Here is a 23,700-nt window from a genome sequence, read left to right as displayed (position 1 = left end):
AATAGTACAAACTTCACTAGTGTTTATCTTTTGAGCATAGTGCAGTTCATACTACACTATGCTTGGTCTTAGTAAGAAGAGTGAAAAGTGATCTTTTATGGTCAGAATTGGATAAACTAAGTTATTCATCTCAGTTAACTGTTTACTGCACTTTCGGTGCTTTTTACAAAACTCCTATTAACATTTTGACCTTGTTACAGAAATTAAGGATAGTATTTATTTTCTTCTAATACAACCTGTGTCCAGTGGCAGGGTTCGCAACATTAGTTCATCCCTCGTTCTCCATGGTTATGTGTAGAGGTAGCTGTCATTATTTTGTTTTCTTCTTTCTAAAATAAGATAAGAAGAACTTAAGGAAATGTCCAAAACATTTTAATGAAAAGAAAACAGGATTTCTTTTTTTTACTATAATAAATGAGATGTCAGATTTTCATGAAATGTTGCTATTGCAACTTCAGCATATGTGTATTTTTACACAACTTGTATATTTTTATGCTGTGAAGATTCGCTGTGGGCAATTTAGATATAAAAGGGGGATCCTTTACATTTGTGCTACACATATTGATTCCTTGGATCTTCAGGGAGGGTAAGCAGTTGTGTATCTCAGTAGTCTTTGCATCTCATGCTTTGTTTCTTTTGTTGACATGAGTATCTGTGGTAGCACAGATAACAGCTTTTCTTCATGAGAATTGTTACACAATTTACATGCGTCAAATTATCATTTGATATGACAGTTTCTTTTTTCCAAATTTCACAGTTGTCACTTCCTATTCCTAATGTTCCTTCTCAGCAAGTTATTACACTATCAATAAAGGACAAAGTGTAACAATTTTGTGAATGTTATTGCCTTGCAATAACATGGATGCAATAACAATGGATACAAGTCCACTGAACTGAATATTTTAGAAATATTTTTTTATCTTTCTCTCACATTGTATTTTTCTATGTGAAAATAATAACTGCTTTAAGTTCTTACACTACACGCAGATTTTCTATTCTGTTTCTGTCTTGATCTCTAGAGGTCCCTTCCAACCCTTACAATTCTGTGATTCTGTTACTGGAATTGCTGGGTGTTTAATGAATACAGACTGGAGGAATAGCACAGCTCACAAATATAACCTATCTCCTTCAGGCTACTTAACACAAACAGATGCTAAATATGAATACAGGTAGAGGCACTTGAAATTAAATAATTTGTCTGATGTTACTTGCTGTTTCAGTCTCAGTGTAGTATGCTTTCATATACTATAAAATCCAATCTTTTTGATTCAGCTGAGTTTCTATGCTTGCTTCTAAAGGAGTTGCATTAGGATTTTGTCTTTTCCATTTAAAAGCATCCCAGACTACTAACAAAGCCTTCTGTATGGTGATGACATTCTGTGGTTCCTCTCCACCTTTTTATTCAGCTATTACCTGTTGACAGTCAATGCTCAAGTCTTCTTCTTTATCTGTAGAGGCCCTTTCAGTAGCAATTGGAAAGTTACATCTTCCACGTAAAGATGATTCTACTGCTCCCCATGCCCATCTCCAAATAACAAGATTAATAGAATGGTATTTAACTGTAGACTGCCTTCACAGACTTCTGATTTCATACCCTTTTTACTTGCTGTGACCCTGTGAGAAATTTAACATGTCTTCTTTAATGGAAACAACGCAGTCTTGCAGCAGATTAATGAGGTGACAGCATGCCACAAATATGTCACTCTTTGCCTAGACAGTTCTAAGCTAGTGTTTCATTAGTCTAAATTTTTACCCACTTTTTCAACTTGTTTTAGCTAAAACACAAGACACCACAAGCTAACTGCTTTCTCTAGGTCAGTTTTCCATGGAGACTGTTTTCCATGGTGACGATAAACTTCCACACTGACATTTTATTAACATTTTGTACAGTGTTTCAAATGGTGCTTCTCCTGCATTTCATTTAAATATTGTCATTTTCTTTATTGCATATGATCCACTGACTGTTTTGTCTGACAGTGCTATATCTGCTATTCTATTGTTGCTTCTGTGATACATTTAAATATGCTAAACATTTAACATGTTTTTTCAGACCTCTTATTCTGAAAGCAAGATAGACTCCAGGTTCTGTTCATGTCCCTTCTCTATATATTTAAGCTTCTGTGGAGAACTGATGTCATGTCCTCAGATAAATATTTTCTTAATTCCAGCTAAGTTATTACCTTATATATACTTTTTGTTTTCTGTTACTGTTGATGTATTTTGGTATACACAGGAAGATGAAAAGGTAAAATGCACTAGGAGATGAGCTTATCTGAGACTTTTTAAAGACTGTTTTCTTTCATCATTGTGGTATTTTTTTTCTAATAGGATATATAGTAATGTGAGAGGGAAGGACATGGAGTTAAACACATGAGTTAGTGTTTAAAGCCCTTGCTATAAGACTGAGGCTTTATGAATGAAGAGAGAGAAAGATTTGTATGTGCTGGGGTAAAGAGGCTTTTAAGAGTGCAGGACCAAGCTGCAAAGCCTGGAGTAGGAAGCAATAACTGTGTTCGTGCCAACTTCTTGAAGAGAAGGAGTGATAAAAGAACCAGGGGAAGTAATGGAGGGTTATTTACCTCGAGAAAAGTGTTAATTTGTAATTATACCCACTAATTACTATAGACTGCAAGTAACACTGGAATTATTGAGTAGCTAATTGAAGTGGGGGTTTTCAAGAACTTGAGATGAAACTTGGAACTGAAGTGTGCAATGCAGGTGGTTTTTTTTCCCCCTTTTGGAAGTTGTCTATTAGTCCTGTTACAGGCTCTGGCAAATGGAAAATTAATGAAAGTGTTAGTCATTGTGGTCTTTTATTTGATGGATACACACAAGAGCTATGAAGCCTTTCCCATTCCCAGCTGACTCTTTAGTAGCTCTTTAGCTACAGTAGTGCCAGGAGTTCCAATCTCTACGTCTCCAAGTACTTTCTATTCCTTGAAATGCTACAAACTATACAGATAAACACAACATTACTTAATTGGTCTTGTGTCTTTGGAAAGTGTCATACAAAATAATCTGAATTGGTTGAGTATGATTAAAAATGGGGTATTTTTGTCAGAGATTTTTTATGTGCGGCTTTAATGTCTAATTTCATTTGTCTAGTATGTTTCAGGAGGTGATCGTCAGGAAAATAACAACACTCCACCATTAATTTAAAATAAGTCACCCATGTGGTTCTTTTATTACATGCACGCAAAAAAAATTAGCTTTGTATGGAAAAACACATAATAACATTTTTCAGTTTGGTTGAATGAGTTCCATATTAGTCCTTGAGTAGTTAAAGCAGCATTTAAAAATACCTTCTAGAACAATTCTAACACTCTTGAATTTGTGTAGGTTGTAGCTGTGTTTAACAGAGCTGCTGTAAGAGCCTGAAAGGGTATGACTTCTCCCAGCAGGAAGGGCTACTGTCACAGGGAGCAGCTTGAAGGGGAAGTTAAGGAGTGAATGTACTTCCTTTGTGAAAGGAAAGCTGAATTTGTTCATTAGTCAGCAGCTTAGGGTAGGTTTAAAGTACTTCTGTATGGTTTTCCAGTAATAAATTTGCATTAAATAATTCAGTCCAATATCAGACTTGGATCCTGTGTATTTTAATCTGGCAAAAATAGGATCACAAGATTGTGCTCCAGAAGACAGCTTTTGTTTGTTCAGTTTAAGATCAGTTTATTATCTTATAAACAATGTACCACGGATGAAAAAGTTCAGCTATTTACTTTTGTAGGGCATAAGGGAAGATGTCACATATCAGAAGTGCCTGCACATGTAAGAAATTATGTATGGCAGCAACTGAGTAGTTAAAGTTTGGTATGTTCTATTAGTTGGGTGTTATGGCTCTATGAATTAATGGAGAAAAAGAATGCAGGAATTTTACCCTGAATTAAAAAATAAAGATTTATTCAAAATTTTTAATTGAAGCCGTCTGCTTCTAAAAGATGAGCTGTAACTCGAGCAGAAGTTTTGAGTTAGAGCTAGAAATTACTGGGAACATTTATATGGCACCTCTCCAGCAGGAATGAGGACTAAATGAATGACAATCTTCTGCAGTTTAAAATCGTTCTGCTTTTTTGTTTGTTTTGTTTTTTGGAAAGTAATGCAGCTTATTGTGTTCAGGATATTACTGTTTGTTCTGATGGGGTTATATACAGACGTAAGTCTCATATGCATGATATGAGATCCTAACCTTTACGGAAGCTGTTGGTGCTTAATCAGGAAGCACCTGATTAAGGGAACTTTTAAAAGAGTTTGTTTTTCATTTACTAAAGAGGTAAAACCTTACTCTCTCCAAACACTGAAACTGGCTTTATTTGGTGGTTATGGAAGGTCAACCACTTCACACAAACATGTCTTCGTATTTGTGATGTATGTGTTGTTTTCATGAACAAATACAACATACAGCAAATGAGTTCTACAAATTACTTTTGTATTGTCCAGCTGGAACTTAGGAACAAGTACTTGACTTAAATTCTTTTTTTTTTTTTTTACAGGTATTAAGTCTCAGGAAAGATAGTGGTCTTCAAAAAGTACTATGGACAACATGAATAAAGTTGATAACACCTCTTGTAATGGTGGAGCTCTACTTAGAATGGGCCTCAATGATAACAAAGCTGGAATGCAAGGTTTGGATAAAGAGAAAATCAATAAAATCATCATGGAAGCTTCCAAGGTTGGTTTGATTATATTTATATATTTATTTATTTATTCTTGCCAGCAGATCTACACATATCTACATTCACATGAATGATGAAGTTGATGTGACTGGATTTTTAATGTTTTTAATAGAATTCCTTTGTCCTTTTCTTTCCGTCCTTTTTCTTAAGGGGTTCTTGAGCAGAATGCCAATAGTATGCAGTTTTGTGACAAAGATCCATGAAAGAGACTACAACTCTACAAAGCACTGAAATATTAGTCCTCTTATTTTTTTCTTGAGGGGCCTGCAGATGCAACTATATGGGGATAACACTTTATTCAGGCAGCTCTTTCTTTTCCTTTCATAAATGTTTATTTCATTTGATGTTACTATATCCCAATGTTATTTGCATGATATTTTTTGCTCAAGAATTCATGTGTCAGTCTGTCATGTCCTAACCATACCAAGCGTACCACAGACAGTGGTAAGAAAGTGTTTTCTGTTGGTGCTTTACACACTCTAGGGTAAACTGAGGAATGGGGAACATGCTAGAAACAGCATTTATTTAGCAAACTTCTTTTACTTGTATTTTCACTTTAATGATACTTTATGTAGTGTTAAGACTCCTGTCGATTTAGTTGTTTCCTCTCCTTGTTGTGTGCATTATTTCTTGAAAAGTTAGTGCTTTGTCAGATGCATGGTCATAATGTGATTGGAGAGATTATTTCTGTGGGACAGTTACTGTTTAATCACCTGTGTTGAAATAGAATGTACTGTGAAAAGGGCTTTTAAAACTGATAAGTAGGTTTTCTTGATACATTTCTGTAAGTAAAGCAAGAGAACATAATGCCATCTATAGATCAAGAAGTCTGAAAATAAGCTTTTATTCTTTCTGAAACTTTCCTTCATTTTTCATCCTTTCAAAAGTACACTTAACAAACTCTACCCACAATTATACTACAACAAGGGTCTACATAATTTCAACTGTGAAATACTGCTTGGGATGGTAAGAAAGAACTGCTTTAATAACAGTCTTAAATACTAGGCAACTCTCCACCCCAACATTTTCATACTGATTTCTTTCAATGAGACTTAACAAGTCATGTTTGATTGCAGAGGGGAAAAAAGATGATGTGTATGTCTGATATTGAAGGAAAACATATCCTTTATTTCTTCTGTTTAGAGATTTCCTCTAAGCAATAAGTTGTGACATATTATAGTATTTCCTTTAAATCTTTTTTTTTTGCTATTATTATATAAATGGATATTTTTGCTTTATTTGTAAATGTCTAGTTCTTATTTGACTGTGCCTCAATTCTTAGTGTTGGTGCTAATTTGTTTGTTAGAATCTCTGAACTAAAATTATGTCCTTTTGCTGATCTTATCTGATGACTCAATAAAAGATAGTGCCTCATCCTACAAATGTTGTTTCTGTTGTAAGCTAAGCGGATGTTCCAAAAAAAAATACATATTTCCTGGTTTATAATTTTTTTTCTTCTCCTTTTCATTATATATGTTTTCTCCTTTGTTGTGAGTTATAAAGGGAAATAAAAAAGTGTATTTTCTCTGTGTTGTTGTCTTCTTTGTATGTTTTCATTACATCTCCTTTCATTCATCTGTTTTCTTTAGGGAGCAGTTACATACTTGAGAATGAGGGGTCTTTTTTTGCACATTTGCTTTCCATCGTCCTTTTTCAAATACCTTCTAGTTCTGCAGTATCTTTCAAGAACAAATGATCAAAAAATACTGAACTTTAGAAGTGGATTTGACTTTTATAATGTAATTTATATACTCTTCCATGTAGATTCATTTATGCAGACATCTGAGAAAATGCTTAAATCAATTTTTTTTTTGACCTTTATAGTCCTTATCTTGAGGGTAGTGTGAATAATAGACTTTTATCTACTATTTTGGAAATGTTCTCTAAATAGTCCCCTGTGTAGTCTCCTACAGTCAGAATGGGACTGAGAAGGAATAATAATATGTTGTGTTGTCTAAGGAGGTATGGTAAGGTATATGTGAGGTACCACTAATCTCTAGTGTACCAACTATATGAAAATCCAAAGTATTCAATAGTGTGTTTAACATTTTCTATGTTTAAAGATCAAATTTGTTCGTTACATGAAAAGACAAATTAAAACCTTACTTTTTTTGTAATTTTCTTCCAGGGCTCCAAATTTTATGAAAATGAACTCAAGAAAGATCAACAGGTTAACCAACGAATTGAGAAAATGATGCAGCTTAAGGAGAAAATTACACAACAACAGCTGTTGAAAGCGCAGTTGCAGGTACTAATCTTGTAAATTTTTTTCATTTGGCTATTTTTTTTAATTTTTTTTTGAGAGGATGATAAACGTTTTGTTGTGTTTTAATTTACTACAGTAAATTTTGTTGATAAGCACAAAACTAGATACTGTTTATGTGTTAGTCATGCAAGTAAAAGTTTGTACAATGATTTGAGGATGTAAGTGTAATAAAAAATTCCTGGAAGAAGATTAAATAAGTTCTAAAACCTATGTGAAATGTTTTTTGTATGATTAGAATGAAGAAAAAAAAAATCCTGTCCTTCTAAGTCCAAACAGTTTGAAGGGATATCATTAGGGTTTCTGGAAAAGTTTTATTAAATACTTTGTTAATAAATATCATAGCAGTCTTCAGTTTTAGAAAGTATATATTGTTGTGTTAAATGACCCTCAATGAAATGAAGATGGTCAGAGCTTTCACCTCTTCCTGATTAACTTATTCCTTATCTATGCTATTTAATGAATGGTAAGAAGTCACAAGAAATACATATGTCCTAAACTACAAAGATGGAGGGAATTTTTTCTTCTCATGTGCTAATAATAGGTAACAAAATCCTAAATAGTACTCTGTGTTAAATACTGTTAGAAGAAAACTACACCAGGTTGCACACTATATTCTTAGACACAATGCAATTAAAGTTGCTTGTAGAGGCTTAATTCACTTCCTTTCTCATTTGTACTGTGATTCAGCCTTTAATTACATGATAGCATACCATTTTTCTCTAATAGGCTTCCTGTTTCACTCAGTGCACAGTGCAGACAGTGTTCACTGAGTGAGCAATTATTTACTGTTTTCCTTATTGCTCAATGGATGGCCCCAAGGCTTATTTGTTATACGCTAGTCTAATCCAGCTTTAAATGTAAAATTACTGTCTTCCTCATAGGCTTTTCTAGGCTGTACACTACATATTGTGAATTCTTTAAATTATTCTTGCAAAACTCCAACAAAGTAGTGTGATATTTTTGTTTTGTAGGTGAGAAGCTGAGGCATATTTCCCAGGCTGTTACCTCAACCTTCAATGTCTCAAGTCACCTTTGTCCTGTGTGACTTCGTTAATATATGCTGTGTAGTACTTAATCTGCTTCTCTAAGTTTTTCAGATACGGGTATATCTAGCTCTCATTATCATCTTTAACTTTCTTCTTGTCTATCATTTTCTCTTCATTTCAATACTACCTTCTGATATATTGTGAGAGAATTTCTTCTCCTAGAATGTGTAACTAGGAGATGCTTTGGAATTACAAATATATATGTATATTTATTATATATATATATATATATCTGTTAACACGAATGATGCAAGTTTTCAGCTGCAGGTTGAGCCTTGTTGGTAGGGTGCTTAGAGGCTGAGATACAGCTTCCTAAGCTGGCAGTCTGTGCAAGTTCTCTAATGTAAAATCAAACTCACGAAAAAATTCCCACTTACTGATTTGTTGGACAAAATCTTGGATACATTGTGGAAACAGTAGCATAAATGAGTGGTCTTTCTCACCACTCCAGCAGGTTTGAAGAGGTCATTTCAAGTTCTTCTAGTAAATGCCATTCTCTATTAAGTATCATACAGTTCTTAATTTCTGAAAACTTGTCTGTAACATTTTTAGGTTTTGCTAATCACTTAGAGTGGAACTACTTGAAGTTCCACAAGGTAACAATACTTCAGAAGTATCCAGCTGCTACCAGATTTGCAAGCCCTTCTCATGATGCTTGCTAGTTTTATTGCTGTGTGGTTTATCCTAGATGTTTATTCCTTAAATAGTTACTCTTGTCCCAAAAAGTAGTATCATTATTTTTTTCTTCTATCCTGTCAAATACTTTTACAAACATTAAAGAAGTTTTGAATAATCCTTTAATATCTTAATTTGATTATGCAATTTAAGATAGGAAACTTGTATCTTGCATATTTTGCATTCTCTAACAATGTAAGAAACATTTTTCCATATGTTGCATCATGTCAGTAGCTAGTAAATAGTGGCCTGCCTGCACCACTTTCACTTGGGCCCTTAATTTCTCTAAATCAGTTTGTTCAGCCATGGGGAACGTACTGTATTCTTCTGTATGGAATAGCCTTATTTGAGGTCCCATTTCACCTCTAAAATGAACTTGGAACAAGCAAGAGAAGAGACTAAGTAAATAATTATTCAGCAATTCATTTAGGACATTCATATCCACTTGTCTTTGTTCAAGTATCTTCTGCCTCAAAGGCTGAGATTTTAGATTAGTTTTTTGTTTATTTTATTAAGCAGCTCTGTGAAGGAAAAAAAGATCATCAGAGAACAGCTCTAGCAGTGACTTTGCAAATTGCACGTAACTGTTCCTTTTCAGGACCATAAACTCATTACAATCAAGTCAGAGACATTTCTGTGATGGTACCTTGATGTCACAAATGTTTGTGAGTGTCCTTGTTCTTGCACACAGAGTGAAACTTCTGTTCCTTTTCACTACATGCATTTCTTGAGCTCTAATGTGCATGAAGCTCGTTGTTTTTTTTCCAATCACAGCAACTTTTGTTTGTGTAAATAGAGGTTAGCATAGTCATTAATGTGACTAGGCAGTGATAGTTTGATAACACTTCCTTTGTTCTCGTTTTTTGATATTTTCTCTTTTGCTTCTAGGATGATGTATGGTAATGACAACATAGTCATCTTAAGTCAGTAGGCCGTAATTTTCTATTAAGTAATGCACTCATACTTTCTAGTGATACTCATTTCATACCTTGTTCATAGTTGAATGATATTTCTGAAACAAACACAAAACCTCCAGTTCTCTCAGTAAAAGAATGCAAATAAATTAAGAAAAACAAAGTATTTTTATGCAGAAATCTATGTTCGGCTGCTTCAGAGCATTGTGGAGCTGATCAAACCCACAGTCTGCTAGTAGGAGATATATATTTAACTCACAGAGAGAAGTAAAATACTTTATAACTCTTTTCCGTATATGATGTTCAAAAGTCACCATATGGTTTTGCTAGCAGTCCAGCCTTGTGTTACATATTCTGGTAACAAATGCTGAGGAACTTTACAGGGGGATTAACAGCAGCTTTCTTTGCAGTAAATGAACCTATCTGAGACCTTCTTTCTCACAAAGTGAGATAGATTGTACTGCCCTTTGAGCTGCTGGTCTTTTTTCACATGTCTGAGCCAATTTCTGAAGTGTGATAGCTTCAGTTAGGTGTATTGGAAATTCACATTCTATTAATGTAATTTCATTTGGTTTGTTTGTTTTTAAAATAACCTATATGACAGTAGCTGAAGCTGCATCTTCAGAGGGTCTTACCAAGTTACTGTCTGAATTAGGTTTTGTATTTTTTTCACTAGTGTGGGGTTTGTTGCTTTTTGTACCATTTGCTCTAGCAGTGTTCTCTCTGAGAGAGTCGCCAGAAACTTTTTTTTTTAAACAATGTGCCAAATACATCAAAGTCTTTAGAATTGTGTGTACTGTTGCACTTCTGCAAGGTTAATAGCTTTTTTAATTATTACTTTATTTTGTTCAGGTGGACAAACTTGTGATGGAACTGGAACAGAGCCGCAACCTCAGTAGTACTATTGTGCACATTGACATGGATGCCTTCTATGCAGCTGTGGAAATGAGAGACAATCCAGAGCTGAAGGAAAAGCCTATTGCAGTGGGATCAATGAGTATGTTGGTAAGGCCAAATGTCAAGCTAATATAGAAATTGACTGCATTAATCTGAAGTGTGATAAAATGTACAATAATAGCATATGATAAAGAGAAGTTTCACGACTTTCTGAAAAAAATAACAGGAATGGTAGAGGAAATATCTATTCTAGGCCATGTTAAGCAGAACTTTGTTTTTTAGTAGAAGGTGTAGCAAATGCTAAAAGATGCAAGCAGACTGGAAAAGGAAAAAAAATATATTAATTTTCATCCTTTTCGGTCTTTTCAATGTGGAGTTACATGATCAGAACTTGATTATTTAACACTAAGTGTCATTGAGTAAAACTTGATTACTAAACACTAAACTTACTTCTTCTCCTCTTCTAAGTCCACCTCAAACTACCATGCTAGGAGATTTGGTGTACGTGCAGCCATGCCTGGATTTATTGCTAAAAAGCTCTGTCCACATCTAACTATAGTACCATTAAACTTTGAAAAATACAGAAAAGTGAGTAAAGAGGTAAGTCTGGAAAAATGAAAAAAACATTCTAACCAAGGATCAATGTACTTTGTTTGTTTGTTGTTTGTGACTTTATCAATGCATCAGTTTTAGATAATACAAGATGTGGCAGTTTAAATGTTACATTCAAAGCCACATCATGGAAGAATTTAAGTTTAAAAAAAAAAAAAAAAAGGGTGCTTTTGGGCCAGGAGATAAAAAGGCATTGTATTCACCTCGTTGCAGTTTTAATAAAGTTAGTAGTGGTAATGATAGAAAATTTCAAAATTCTGTAATGAGCTAGTGATACAAGTTTGGCCATATTATTCTTAAAACTTCAAAATCATGACATATGATTTAATGGTTAGGAAGCTACGTGTACATAGGCAACACAGATATAACACATAATCATCATTTAGAATTACTGAAGACAGAAGCAAAGAGTATTAGTAAGTTCAAGATTCATTCGTTTTAAAAGAAGAGACTAGGAATAAAGTGCAAACAAAGAAATTACATCTTGCTTTAACTGAAGTGATTTTACTTACAATGAGAAATATTTAAGACACAGGAAACTGATGTTTAAAAATAAAAACAGTGAAATTATTTTGTAGGTCTTAAATTCACATGATACTAATTCTCTCACTTCAATAAAATTATGCCAAGGTTTATTAATAGATTTGCTTTATGAAGCCTTAATCTCTTCAGATAAATGAATCTAAGATAATGACTAATTTTTGTTGAATTTGATTTTTCTCATTCCTGTCTTCAGACAGTGCCTACAATTATTATTGTTTTCGAATGTGTTTGAACTTGACCCTTGTTAAGGGTCTTGGATTTCACGATACATGCTTCATTTGTTGTTCGATGGGAATAAAGTATTTAAAGTTACAGTTGTTTTGGTTTTATATTTGTGATCTCTTGGGATTTGGATTTATTTCATTTTGTCAGCAAAAGCTGAGCAGTGAATCGTATCATTAATTGTTTATGGGAAGGTGAGATGCATATGATCAAATATTTTGATACCTAATAATTGGACCAAAACTGATAAAATATAATGCAATCAAATTTTCCCTCTTGTTAAAACAAAAACAAAAAACAAGGGAGAGAAGGGGTGAAGAGGAGCAGTAAAAGGAGAGATATTTTTTGTCCTCTTAATTTAATATGTTGTTTTGGAAGATGCACCCAACATTAAAGATTTTGGGCTGAGTTTTGCTGGTGGCTCTGACAGAGGTCTAAACCACTGCTATACCAACTGTTTGAATATAATTTCACATGTAGGCTTTTCTTATGTTTTGCATGTGTGTTGTCTGACAGTGCAGATAGATAAATCAGCTAATGTGCTCCTTCTGAGCTTCTCCCAGTTTCCCTGATCCCCAGAGTTCTGTTCAAGTAGTTACAGCAGTGGCTGTGAACCTAATGTCAATGGAGTGCTTATTCACTGAGCTTAGTGACCTGTACAGTAAAATACAGTGCTCAAAACCTCTTCACTTAAAGGCGCGGGAACAGGCTGTCCCCCTGAGCTGCAAGATGAGCTGGCGGGAAAGGAAATGAGCATGGATGAACAGGGAGCTTGTCCTGAGGCTCCAGAAGAAAAAGAGAATCTGCCTCTTGTGGAACAAGGGAAGGGCAACTCGGGGGGAGTACAAAGAGTTTGTTAGGATGTGCAGGGAGAAAATCAGAAAGACAAAAGCCCAGCTTGAACTCAACTTGGCTGCTGGGGTAAAAGGGAACAAGAAGGTCTTTTAGGAATATATTAACAGTAAGAGGAGGAGCAAGGAGAATCTCCATTCTTTGCTGGATGCGGCTGGGAACATGACCACTGAGGATAAGGAAAAGGCTGAGCTTCTCAATGTCTTCTTTACATCTGTCTTTAAAAGTCAGGCCAGTTATCCTCAGACTACTCTACTTTCTGACCTGGAAGTCTCAGATGGGGAGCAGAATAAACCCCCCCCACGATTCAGGAGGAAACAGTCAGAGACCTACTACTCCACCTGGACTGCCACAAGTCCATGGGGCCGGATGAGATCCACCCAAGAGTGCTGAAGGAACTGGTGGAGGTGATAGCCAAGCCAGTTTCCATCATCTATCAGCATTCCTGGTCAACAGAAGAGGTCCCAGAGGTCTGGAGATTTGCCAATGTACTTCTTGTAGATGGGAGTCAGTAAGGAGGATCTGCGGAACTGCAGGCCTGTCAGCCTGACTTCAGTGCCAGGGAAGGTTATGGAGCAGATCGTCTTGAGGAAGATCACACGGCATGTGTGGGACAACTGAGGGATCAGGCCCAGCCAGCATGGGTTCATGAAGGGCAGGTCCTGCTTGACCAACCTGATTTCCTTCTGTGATCTACTGACCCACCTGGTGGATGAGGGAAAGGCTGTTGGTGTGGTCTACCTAGACTTCAGCAAAGCCTTCAGCACTGTCACCCATGGTATTCTCCTGGAGAAGCTGGCAGCCCATGGCTTGGACAGGTACACTCTTTGCTGGGTAAGGAGCTGGCTGGATGGACAGGCCCAGAGAGTGGTGGTGAATGGAGTTAAATCCAGCAGGTGACCGGTCACGAGTGGTATTCCTCAGGGGTCGATGCTGGGGCCTGTCCTCTTCAATATCTTTGCTGATGACCTGGATAAGGGCATTGAGTGCACCCTCAGCAAGTTTGCAGATGACACCAAGTTGAGAGGAAGTGTCAATTTTCTGGGGGGTAGCAAGGTCCTTCAGAGGGATCTGGACAGGCTGGATCGCTGTGCTGAAGCCAATGGGATGAGGTTCAACACAACCAAGTGCCAGGTCCTGCACTTTGGCTGCAACAACCCCAGGCAATGTAACAGGCTTGGGGCAGAGTGGCTGGAAGACTGTGTAGAGGAAATGGACCTGGGGGTATTGGTCTGTGCTCAGCTGAACATGAGCCAGCAGTGTGCCCAAGTGGCCAAGAAGGCCAATGGCATCCTGGCTTGTATCGGAAGTACTGTTGCCAGCAGGAGTAGGGAAGTGATTGTTCCTCTGTACTCAGCACTGGTGGGGCTGCACCTTGAGAACTGTGTTCAGTTTTGGGTCCCTCACTACAAGAAAGACATGGAGGCCCTGGAGCGTGTTCAGAGAAGGCTGATGAAGCTGATGAGGGGTCTGGAGCACAGGCCTTATGAGGAGCAGCTGAGGGAGCTGGGATTGTTCAGTCTGGAGAAGAGGAGGCTCAGGTGAGACCTTATTGCTCTCTGTAACTACCTGAAGGGAGGTTGTAGTGAGCTGGGGGTCGGCATCTTCTCTCTTGTAACTAGTGATAGGATGAGGGGGAATGGCCTCAAGCTGATTCAGGCTGGATGTTAGGAAATACTACCTTTCAGAAAGAGTGGTCAGGCGCTGGAACGGGCTGCCCAGGGAGGTGGCTGAGTCACCATCCCTGGAGGTGTTCAAGAAGCATTTAGATATAGTGTTGAGAGACGTGGTCTAGTGAGAACTGTTGGTGGTAGGTGGATGGTTGGACCGGGTGGTCTTGGAGATCTTTTCCAACCTTGGTGATTCTATGATTCTGTGATTCTATACTTGCTTATTATTGGTATCTTGGTACTTGAGAGAAGTAGTGCTACGATTTTGTAATATCAGTAAATTATTTGCTCTATAAACGTCCTTAATGTTGAATGGTCATCTTGAACTTTTAGAGTACATTTGTTCACCTAGCGATTCTGTGTCAAGATCTATTTTTACAGCGAAGTTTTAAACTTTCTCTATACATTTATGAAGGTTAAAGAAATACTGGCTGAATATGATCCCCATTTTATGCCTATGGGCCTAGATGAAGCCTACCTGAATGTAACAGAGCACTTGGAGGAAAGGCTGAACTGGCCGGAAGATAAAAGAAGATACTTTTTGAACACAGAAAGCACTACAGAAAAAAGTAAGCAAAGTACTCTCTTTTCATGCGTATAACATATGCTTCAGAAAAGCAGCTCCCATTGGAAGTACACATATCTAAGTGCATTCTTTGTAATTCTGTATACTATCTACCTCTGATTTGTTAGGTTACAGGTTCACTTTCTGTATTATTTACCCAGGTACAAAAGCCATACTGATCAGTTAGGATTTAGAGATGCAGTATTTTTAACTTATGAGTACAAATATGTGAGAAGTGGTAGTAGGTTTACTATACCCAGTCACGTTTTAGCTGCATATTTTGTCTTCACAATTCAAAACTGTAATTTTGCAAATAAATAGTAATAATCTTGTGACTTAAGGAAGTATAGAATAAATAAATTGACTGATCTAAAGGTTATTTATAATTTGCCAAAGTGTTTTCTAGAACGAAATACTGCCATGAGTTCTCTACATCAGAAATGTGAGAAAATATCTGCAAAGAAAGTGTGTATAAGCTCTTTTAAGATGATTGTACAAGACTAGAACTGTGCAAAGAAATGAACACTGTAGAAATATGGTAATGCTTAAAGATACAGCTGGATTTCACACAGCTCTGGAAGGTGGAGTTTGATCCACACCCACAACTGTGTAACCAATTAGGAATAATAAAAAAGGAGTCAAGTAAATGGCTGATAGAAGTGCAAACTGGATAGCTTGTATTATCAGAATTAAAAAATGATCCAAATAGCTATTAAGAGGATAATTAATAAGGAAGCTGCAATGAAAAGCATTGGTAGTCTAGAAGGAAACAAAGTGACATTGTCTTTGCAAATTAAATATCATTGGTATGTAGTCATGCATATCTTCATACTTATCTGCTGTTTGTGTTCTTTTCCTACCACATGCAGCACTCAGAATGTGAAAGTGTAATAGAAAAGTTTGTAGTGTCAGACAAAGGGCTGATGTAATTCCTAGTTCTACGATGATTGCAGCTGAAAATTAGAAGCTTACCAGACTGGCTATTCTAGAACCAGAGATACTGCAGTATCTTAGTATCATTAGAAAATATTGGCAAAAAAGAAAGAAGCGTAAGATTTTTATTCCCACAAAAAAGGGAGCATCTGGACTTCTCTGTGATATGAAACAAAAGTAATGCCAAAATGTTTGCGTTTTTCTGCTATTACAGCACCAGGCACTAAACTTCACTGCTTTTCTGGAAGTGAAGTCCAGTCTCCTAGCCAATTCTAATTTCAGCCAAGTATAATCTTACGAAGAATAAAACAATTGTGACTCTTCCTTCTTCAAATGAAAATGCAGTGCAGTCATTTTGGCTAAATAAGCATACTTTTTTGTCAAACAGAAAAACAGAATTGCTAATCAACTATTTTCCTCTACTGTAGAGGAAAGTCAATGAAATAGGTGCTGTATATGTATTGATTAATTGCTTATGTATTTATCTAATACAGATAAAGAGGATATAAACATATCTGGCACATTGAATATTGATGGATACTCTTCTTCACCAGTGCTGTTTGAAGATGGCACATATGTAATGGATGATCACTCTGGACAAAGAGATCAGTCGCTGAAAAATGTAGTTGTCTTTGGAACTTCTGCAGAAGAAGCTGTAAAGGAAATTCGCTTTAGGATTGAGCAGAAAACTCAACTAACTGCTAGTGCAGGTATTCAAACACATATAAATAATAATCTTTTGTATTTCCACAGTGTGTCATACGCTAATCTCAGGGGATGTTACAGGCTTAAGAACTAAGTATTGTCACAGCATTCTTGTGTTGCAAAAAAATATGTCCCCTTTGCAATTCTGTAAAGACTTGTAACTTTCAAGTCATTACTGAAACATTATATGTATCAAAGCCATTCCTCTTTTTTTTTTTTTTAAATTGTAGAATTAGTTATATCTTTCTTTTTGCTTCTTTCTTCTTGAAATTGAAGTAGTGTAGAGAAGTGAATTAGAGGACTCAGGAATTAACATTAGCACTGCTGATACTTGTTTTAGTGCCTCATGTAAATTCTTTTAATAAGCTTATGGCTATAGAGTAATTTGTTACTGATTGCTAAATTGCTGTTAGCTTGAAAAACAGATCCATTACTTCTAACAGTTCTGCCACACTGTTCCTTTTGTTCCTTTTAAAACAGTATTAAAATTCATTTAAAAGATGATTCTTAGGGAAGTAAATGTGTTTAAGTTAATAAAACATTGAATAGGTTTTTAATATTTAACCATTCAAGCTTTCTGTCTTCAGGCAGCCTACCTGCAAGTCTCAACTGTTGCGTTGATAACCTGCCTTAGGTATCTAATAAATAATAAAAAAAAAGAGTATGTCCCTAGCAATTTGGTTTGGATGGCATCCAAACTGCTTTGTGAGCCATGTCAGTGAGGCATCAGGGAATGCTGAACATTATGAAGCAGGTGTGAAGGCCAGGGAAATGTTAAAAGCAAGCAGAGGTAAAGGAATAGGTAGTAGGAAGAAACAGATGAGATGATCCCATATGTTATCTCATAACATAGTAGCAAAATGATAATTTTGTTCTTCTGAAATGTTATCTCCTGAAGGATAAAATACTGTTTATAAAGCTTTTATAAATGCATCAAAATGAAACATGGTTAGAAGGCTAATGGAAAATTCTGATAAGCAATAGTAGGAGAGAAATACTTCTACTTGCCTGGGCCTCATTGAGAGCAGAGGAATTGTCTTGGGCCATATATAAAACACGTAATGTGGTTAACATGTGTAACTAACAAAATCTCTTCTATTTTTCAATAGTTTTTATTAAAACATAAAAAAAGAGGTCAACAAAAACATAAAACTAGTGGGATGTTTGACGTTGTTTTTGTGAAATAGATGTATCAGTGTCTGGTTCAGTGGAAGTGGCTGTGATTGTTAGTGAGTTCTCAAGGTGCTTGTGATTGTTAGTGAGCTCTCAAGGTGCTTTTCAGAAATTGTTTGATCTAATTTTACTCTTCCTTGAAAATCACCATCCTTGAAAATAATTGTTCACAAATGTACATACTGCCAAAAAGAGGTTACATTTATAAGATGTGATTGTGAGGTATATTTTTCTCTGTTAAGATAGGTTTTATAAAAGTCTAATCAAGAGAAATGATCACATTTTTCTTTGAGTTGAATGTCTGATTGCAACTCTGTATGTTTGATTTGAAAAGTCACAGGCAATATATTTATGTGAACTGAAAAGGGAGTTGTGAGTATACAAAAGAAAGCTCATGATTTTTTTGGAAATCTTGAAACATAGTTTCAAATTTGTTTATCAAACTGGAAAGCAAAGCATGTATTTTTCCACTGTTGACAGGACTATGTTTAGCTATTGTATCACAGTGCATACAATTATTTGCCATACCTTGAGTTTGCTATAATTTGTTTCAGTTTGAATCCCGCTATGTTTTGAAATACAGCATAGATAAGTTGATTTTTGACCTTGAAGGTGCTTATTTGACTTGTTTAAATGAACTGTCAAATCCACAAAAAAAATCATAAATTATTTTACACTTTTTGTAATCTTATGAGACATTTAAAATTGTAAAATTTGTCAGCACTCCATGAGTATTGTGGATATTTCATCTGCAGTGAACATGTCAACTTACTGAATTATTTTTAACCTAAGCCCAATTTTAATAACTAAATAACAAAACTGCTTAATACAAAAAAGTATGCCCTCACAGGCATACACATGTATAGGTAAGTTGAAATATCAGTATTAGCAATCGCTGCCTTTTATTCACTAAGTGGCACAAGTGCATGTAATGTGTAGTACAGGTGGGTTTCAATTCAGCTGAGTGTGTGCTGCGGGCACGAGAGGCAGAGCTAGCACTGCAGTGTACCTTCCTTGTTTTCACCTGTGCAGGTGGCACTTGAGCTGTGTGCAGTTGACTCATGAAAAATATTGCTAAGCATCACGTTATAATGTTAAAAGATTATGATCTTGTGGGGCTGCATTACTAGCTGTCCAGGGCCTCATGCTGCACGTGGGCTGCGGGTTGCACAGGCCTGATCTAGACTGTTGTACCAGCAAGCAGATAAAAATTTAGACCACTGGGGGTGTAAAGCAGAATACATATATTTTTTTTTTGCTATAGTTTGTTTATAAAGCTATTTGCTTTTATAGAACAGAGCAACTCTTACTTACTTTCTACCAAGTAGGACCAGTGAAATACTTAAGTATTTTTTAATTCTAAGTAAATTCATATCAGTGGTAGTCCAGAAAATACTAGTTTAGTAAATTTTGTCAAAATAAATTCAGTCTTTTTTCTGAACTACAAGTGAGAAATAACACCTTTGCATTGAAGTTTATTATAACTGCTGTTGTAAGAATCAACTTTTGTCTTACTATAATCACTGTCATAAAATAATTCAGTCATGTAACTGATGTTATTTTTAAAGCACTTGTTATTTAGCTCCTCATTACTGATTAGTACATGTTCTGTTACCCTTTCTCAAAATAGCAGGTACACTTTATCTGATGCATCGATTATTTTTAAACTGTCATATGCATTTATTTTCTCACAAGTTTATTACAGGTTTTTTTTTTTTTTTTTTTTTTTTTCATTTCTTTTTTTAGAATTCCCAGAAGTCTGGTTATGATTAGTTACCATTTCTCTTTTGCTTTTGTCGAATGTGTAGGCTACTCTTGTGCTTTTAAATAATGGAAGAATGAAATTGCAGTCTTGTATTTTTCAAAATTTTCTATCTTTGTTTTTAAGGAATAGCTCCAAATACAATGTTAGCGAAAATGTGCAGTGATCGTAATAAACCTAATGGGCAATGCAGAATTTCTCCAGAGAGACGAGCGGTGCTAGACTTTATAAAAGATTTGCCCATTAGAAAGGTGAGATACTATGACATTTATTATACCATCATTTATGTTCCTGATGTTCTAAAAACAAGATTTCTCTTGAATTTTTTTTTCCAAGTAATATGCCCAGTTGTGTTTTATGTAAGTTTTTTCTTAGTACTGGATCCATAAATGGTAATTTCCTTTTTTTTTTTTTTAACAGGTTCCAGGTATAGGAAAAGTAACAGAGAAGATGTTAAAAGCCCTTGGAATTGTGACCTGCTCAGAACTTTACCAGCAGAGGGCACTGCTTTCTCTTCTTTTTTCAGAAGCATCTTGGCGTAGTTTTTTGGATATCTCTCTTGGGCTGGGTTCAACACATTTGGAAAAGTATGCTTTGGTTTTGTTGCTTTTATATTTCCTGTGCTTACCTTTTGCTAAATGTTTCCATGTGTGTTTTATATAATTTACATTTTAAGGTATGTTTTATTGACAGTCCAAAAAATATTCGTTATTGTTCTACTTGTGACTAGGATACAAACTCTTGCTTTTAATGTTTGGCTGTTGGGTGTAACGTACGAAATTTAATCAGTCCGTTAGAGAAGTTGTGCATAAGTGTATTTTATTAAATCAAGTCAGTATGATTTAGGATAATATCATAATTACTAAAATAAGAGATAACAGTAATTTATCCAAAGCAGAGGTATTCAGTCATGTTTCTTTGATGAAAATAATACACCTTCACCATTTTTTATTATCTGATTGTACTGAAAATCACATTGGTATATAATTTGGTGGTAAACTGTTGTTTTTCTATTGAAAGTAAGTAATTTTTCTGTGTCTCCTTACCATTTTTCTGTAGATGGCTATAATAGCTTAGGAATTTATGAGTATAGATCTGAAGATTTTTAAATTCTTCTTCATATCTGTTCTTCTAAAATTCATTACTGAATGGCTTTTTATCCTTTTATTTGGATGGAGAGAAATAATTTTTACCAGTAAATATGTCTTTTCAACTGTGTACCTCATTTCTAAGCCTCTGACAGTAATAGGTCTTACACTTTTCCAATTTGTCTAGAAAATAATCTTGACAGATAATTATTTGTAGGCAAGTAATGTTCTACCACGAATGCTTCTGAAAAGAAAAAGAATACAGAAAGTTGATAACTTGAAAGAAAACATACAGTAGGGTCGACTTTGTAAAGATGACTTGAATAAAATCAGATTGTCGTTATATTTGTTTCTGGTATGATAATGCAACCTCAAGTGCTCCTTTAAAATTGGTGGACTTTCTTTCCTTATTCACCCTGTTTTATATGCTGTACAGTCTGGGAAAAAAACTTGTCAAAAATTAAGATTATCACTGCAAAGCCAAAGATGTTTTTAATGATGTCATCTGAGATTTGTTTCATGGTTTGGTTTTTTACTAACACCAACTTGATTTCAGTTATTTTAATGTGGAAAAAGCAAGCCCTTAATATATGAGCACATGAGTTCTCAATAACTGGTTCGTCTTGTGGTCATTGTTTTTGACTCGCTTCTTTTTTGAAGATTTGAGGATATAAAATTTGTTATTTATGAAGAAAGACTTAAACTTATAAATAACAGAACATAAAAAGAAAAAGCTCTGATGGCCTTCTGCATCTAAAGGTGCAGAACCATTGTTAAAGAATTCGTTGTAAAAACTGGAAGGAGAAAAAAACAAATAGCACGGCATGTTTTCTATGGGCGAAAATTTAGACAGAAAGCAAATTAAACCTTCACACTAACAAATATTCAAATATGCATAGTAAATTTGGAATTTTACTAGCAGTACTTGTGTTATACCTGGGAGAAACAATCAGATTTTTGTTTAGTTTTCGGATTACTCTTTTTGGTAAGAGAGAACAGATTTATTTTGCAAACTGGTAATTCTTATTGACATCTGTAAATATTATTATATATTATATTGACATATTTATTAAGTGATATATGTATGTTCTCTTTGCACTTAGTCAAGCTTAATGTACAAGATTTGCAGAAAAAGCTAACGTTCAGATTTTACAGAGATGTTTGCTATTATTTATTGAATCATGATTGAAGTTGACTCAGTTTAGCAAAAAGATAACTGTTACTGGTAAATTGAGTGTATTAATTTGTTTTTCTTTTTATAGGGATGGAGAAAGAAAAAGTATGAGCACTGAAAGGTATACATTTTTGATCTTGAAAACATTTACATTAATCACTAAATCTACTTAATATCTAGGTGTGTGTGGTTTTGTTAGTCATATAAATTCATTGCGCATTTACATACGTTAAAAAGCTAACCAAGCTCACTAAATCACATTCAGGCTCCACCCTCACCCCAACCCTTTTTGGCTTCAGAATGCTCTGGAAGTACTCCTGCTGGTTTGTTTTTCCTTTTCTCATCATCTGCTTCTCTTTTAGCTGTAATGTAGAGTGGAAACATTGAATTTTTTATGTTTCAGCTTAATGCCACTATTAATCTAGTAGCCTGCAGTCACCTGGATAACATTTATAATGTAATGAAGTCTTGAAAGGCACTGATTTTGCAGGGGTTGCTGAAATGTGTTTCCTAACATTTAATTTCTTACTAATTTAACACTCCTTCAGAAGGCAACATGTCATTTTAAAAGGTGAGCTTTTAGAAAGAAATGTCAGAAATCTTTTTGGAAAGAAATTACTCCAGAGAGAATCTGTAGAGAACTGTAATAATTATCCTGCCCTCATCTTAGAAAATAAGGAAAGATTAATATTCCTATTGAGACATAATAGTTTGGGGGAACTTTAGTAAGGATTTCCTCCTAATACCTAATCTAAATCTCCCCTCTTTTAGTTTAAAACTGTTTCATTTGTCCTATCACTATCTGCTGCTGCTCTCCATATTTTTTAATAAGCCCCATTAAGTAGTAGAAGGCCACAATTGAGGTCTCCCTGGAGCCTTTTCTTCTCCAGGCTGACCAAACTTAGGCCTGTCTTGTGCTGGTTTGCAGTCTGGTAGATAATCTGAGTAGGCTAATGGCCTTCTATGTTTTACCTTGCTTCATTCTCTCTCAGCAAAGATGTGGTTAAAGGAGAGACATCAATGGGCTGCTGGGATCATGCAGTTAGTATATACGAAGGGAATCTTGCCCCTTCCAAACTTCCAAATCCTATAGCTTCCCATATGCTGCAGCATTGCAATGCTTTAAATCACTGCAGTGTTACCTTTATAACATCAGTTACATCTTGGGTAATGGACCCATAGTTAAATATTCAGTCTGTTAGTCTGGCAGCATGCAAACATACTTAGGGAAATGTGAATCTTAGTAGAGGATGACTATGCAATACAATCCAGTAAACCTGAATATAACTTTGAGACATGAAAAGTAGTGTAACTGTAGGGACTTTGCACTCATAAATACAAAAAATATAAAGTCCAAAATGAAACAATGGATTTGTGAAACTTTTCCAGAAGCATCTAACCACTGTAAGTTTTGATTCCAGTGTTCCTTAAAGCCATGACTAACTGAAACTTGCTTTTTCTCATGTTATTCCTAAAAAGCAGATGTATTAATGGAAAAAGCAATATTTTAATTCCCCTGATGAGAAGCTCTAACAACGTTTTTGGCAGAAAGCTAGTTTTTCAACCTCTGTGACCATCCATAATTATCCTAGCTGGCATATTTTTCTTTGTATCTGCATTATTTATTTCTGACACTTGGCTCTGATGTTGACTTTCTAATCTTCTCTTTCTTCTGATGTTACACAGCAGTGTACAAAGGAGATTACATACAAATTACTTTGCTGCCTCAGTGAATTCAGTTGGTGTTAGTATTCTCTCTTGCAAATATTTAAACATGAATGACCTTACATCTTATTCATTTTCAACTACTGCATGAAAAGTTGAGCTGCTGAATTATTTCATTATTTGAGGGGTTTAACAAACATCTTTAAGCACATGAATGTGCATAAATCTTTTTGTGCAGTATTTGTATCGATATTCTTTTATGTTTTTG

At 35.3% G+C, this 23,700-nt stretch overlaps 1 protein-coding gene across 7 annotated transcripts in view; it reads left to right on the top strand.

The window, feature by feature from the left end:
* Positions 1-23,700, top strand: part of POLK (DNA polymerase kappa) — a 37,279-nt gene that overhangs the window by 5,776 nt on the left and 7,803 nt on the right. For 6 of the 7 annotated variants that reach the window (XM_021381473.1, XM_021381470.1, XM_021381472.1 and 3 more), the window contains 9 exons: positions 4,488-4,666; positions 6,799-6,918; positions 10,424-10,576; positions 10,937-11,068; positions 14,783-14,936; positions 16,360-16,575; positions 19,632-19,756; positions 19,926-20,092; positions 21,856-21,888. In XM_021381473.1, the coding sequence (XP_021237148.1) occupies positions 4,529-4,666; positions 6,799-6,918; positions 10,424-10,576; positions 10,937-11,068; positions 14,783-14,936; positions 16,360-16,575; positions 19,632-19,756; positions 19,926-20,092; positions 21,856-21,888 (1,238 nt within the window). In that variant the 5' untranslated portion in view covers positions 4,488-4,528. The remainder of the gene's footprint in view (positions 1-4,487; positions 4,667-6,798; positions 6,919-10,423; positions 10,577-10,936; positions 11,069-14,782; positions 14,937-16,359; positions 16,576-19,631; positions 19,757-19,925; positions 20,093-21,855; positions 21,889-23,700) is intronic. The other variant, XM_021381477.1, reaches the window with a different exon arrangement.

The sequence above is a fragment of the Numida meleagris genome, chromosome Z (genome assembly GCF_002078875.1).
Source record: "Numida meleagris isolate 19003 breed g44 Domestic line chromosome Z, NumMel1.0, whole genome shotgun sequence".
Lineage (NCBI taxonomy): Eukaryota > Metazoa > Chordata > Aves > Galliformes > Numididae > Numida > Numida meleagris.
The sequence above is the reverse complement of the archived record's forward strand: the minus strand, read 5'-3'. Positions and strand labels throughout refer to the sequence as shown.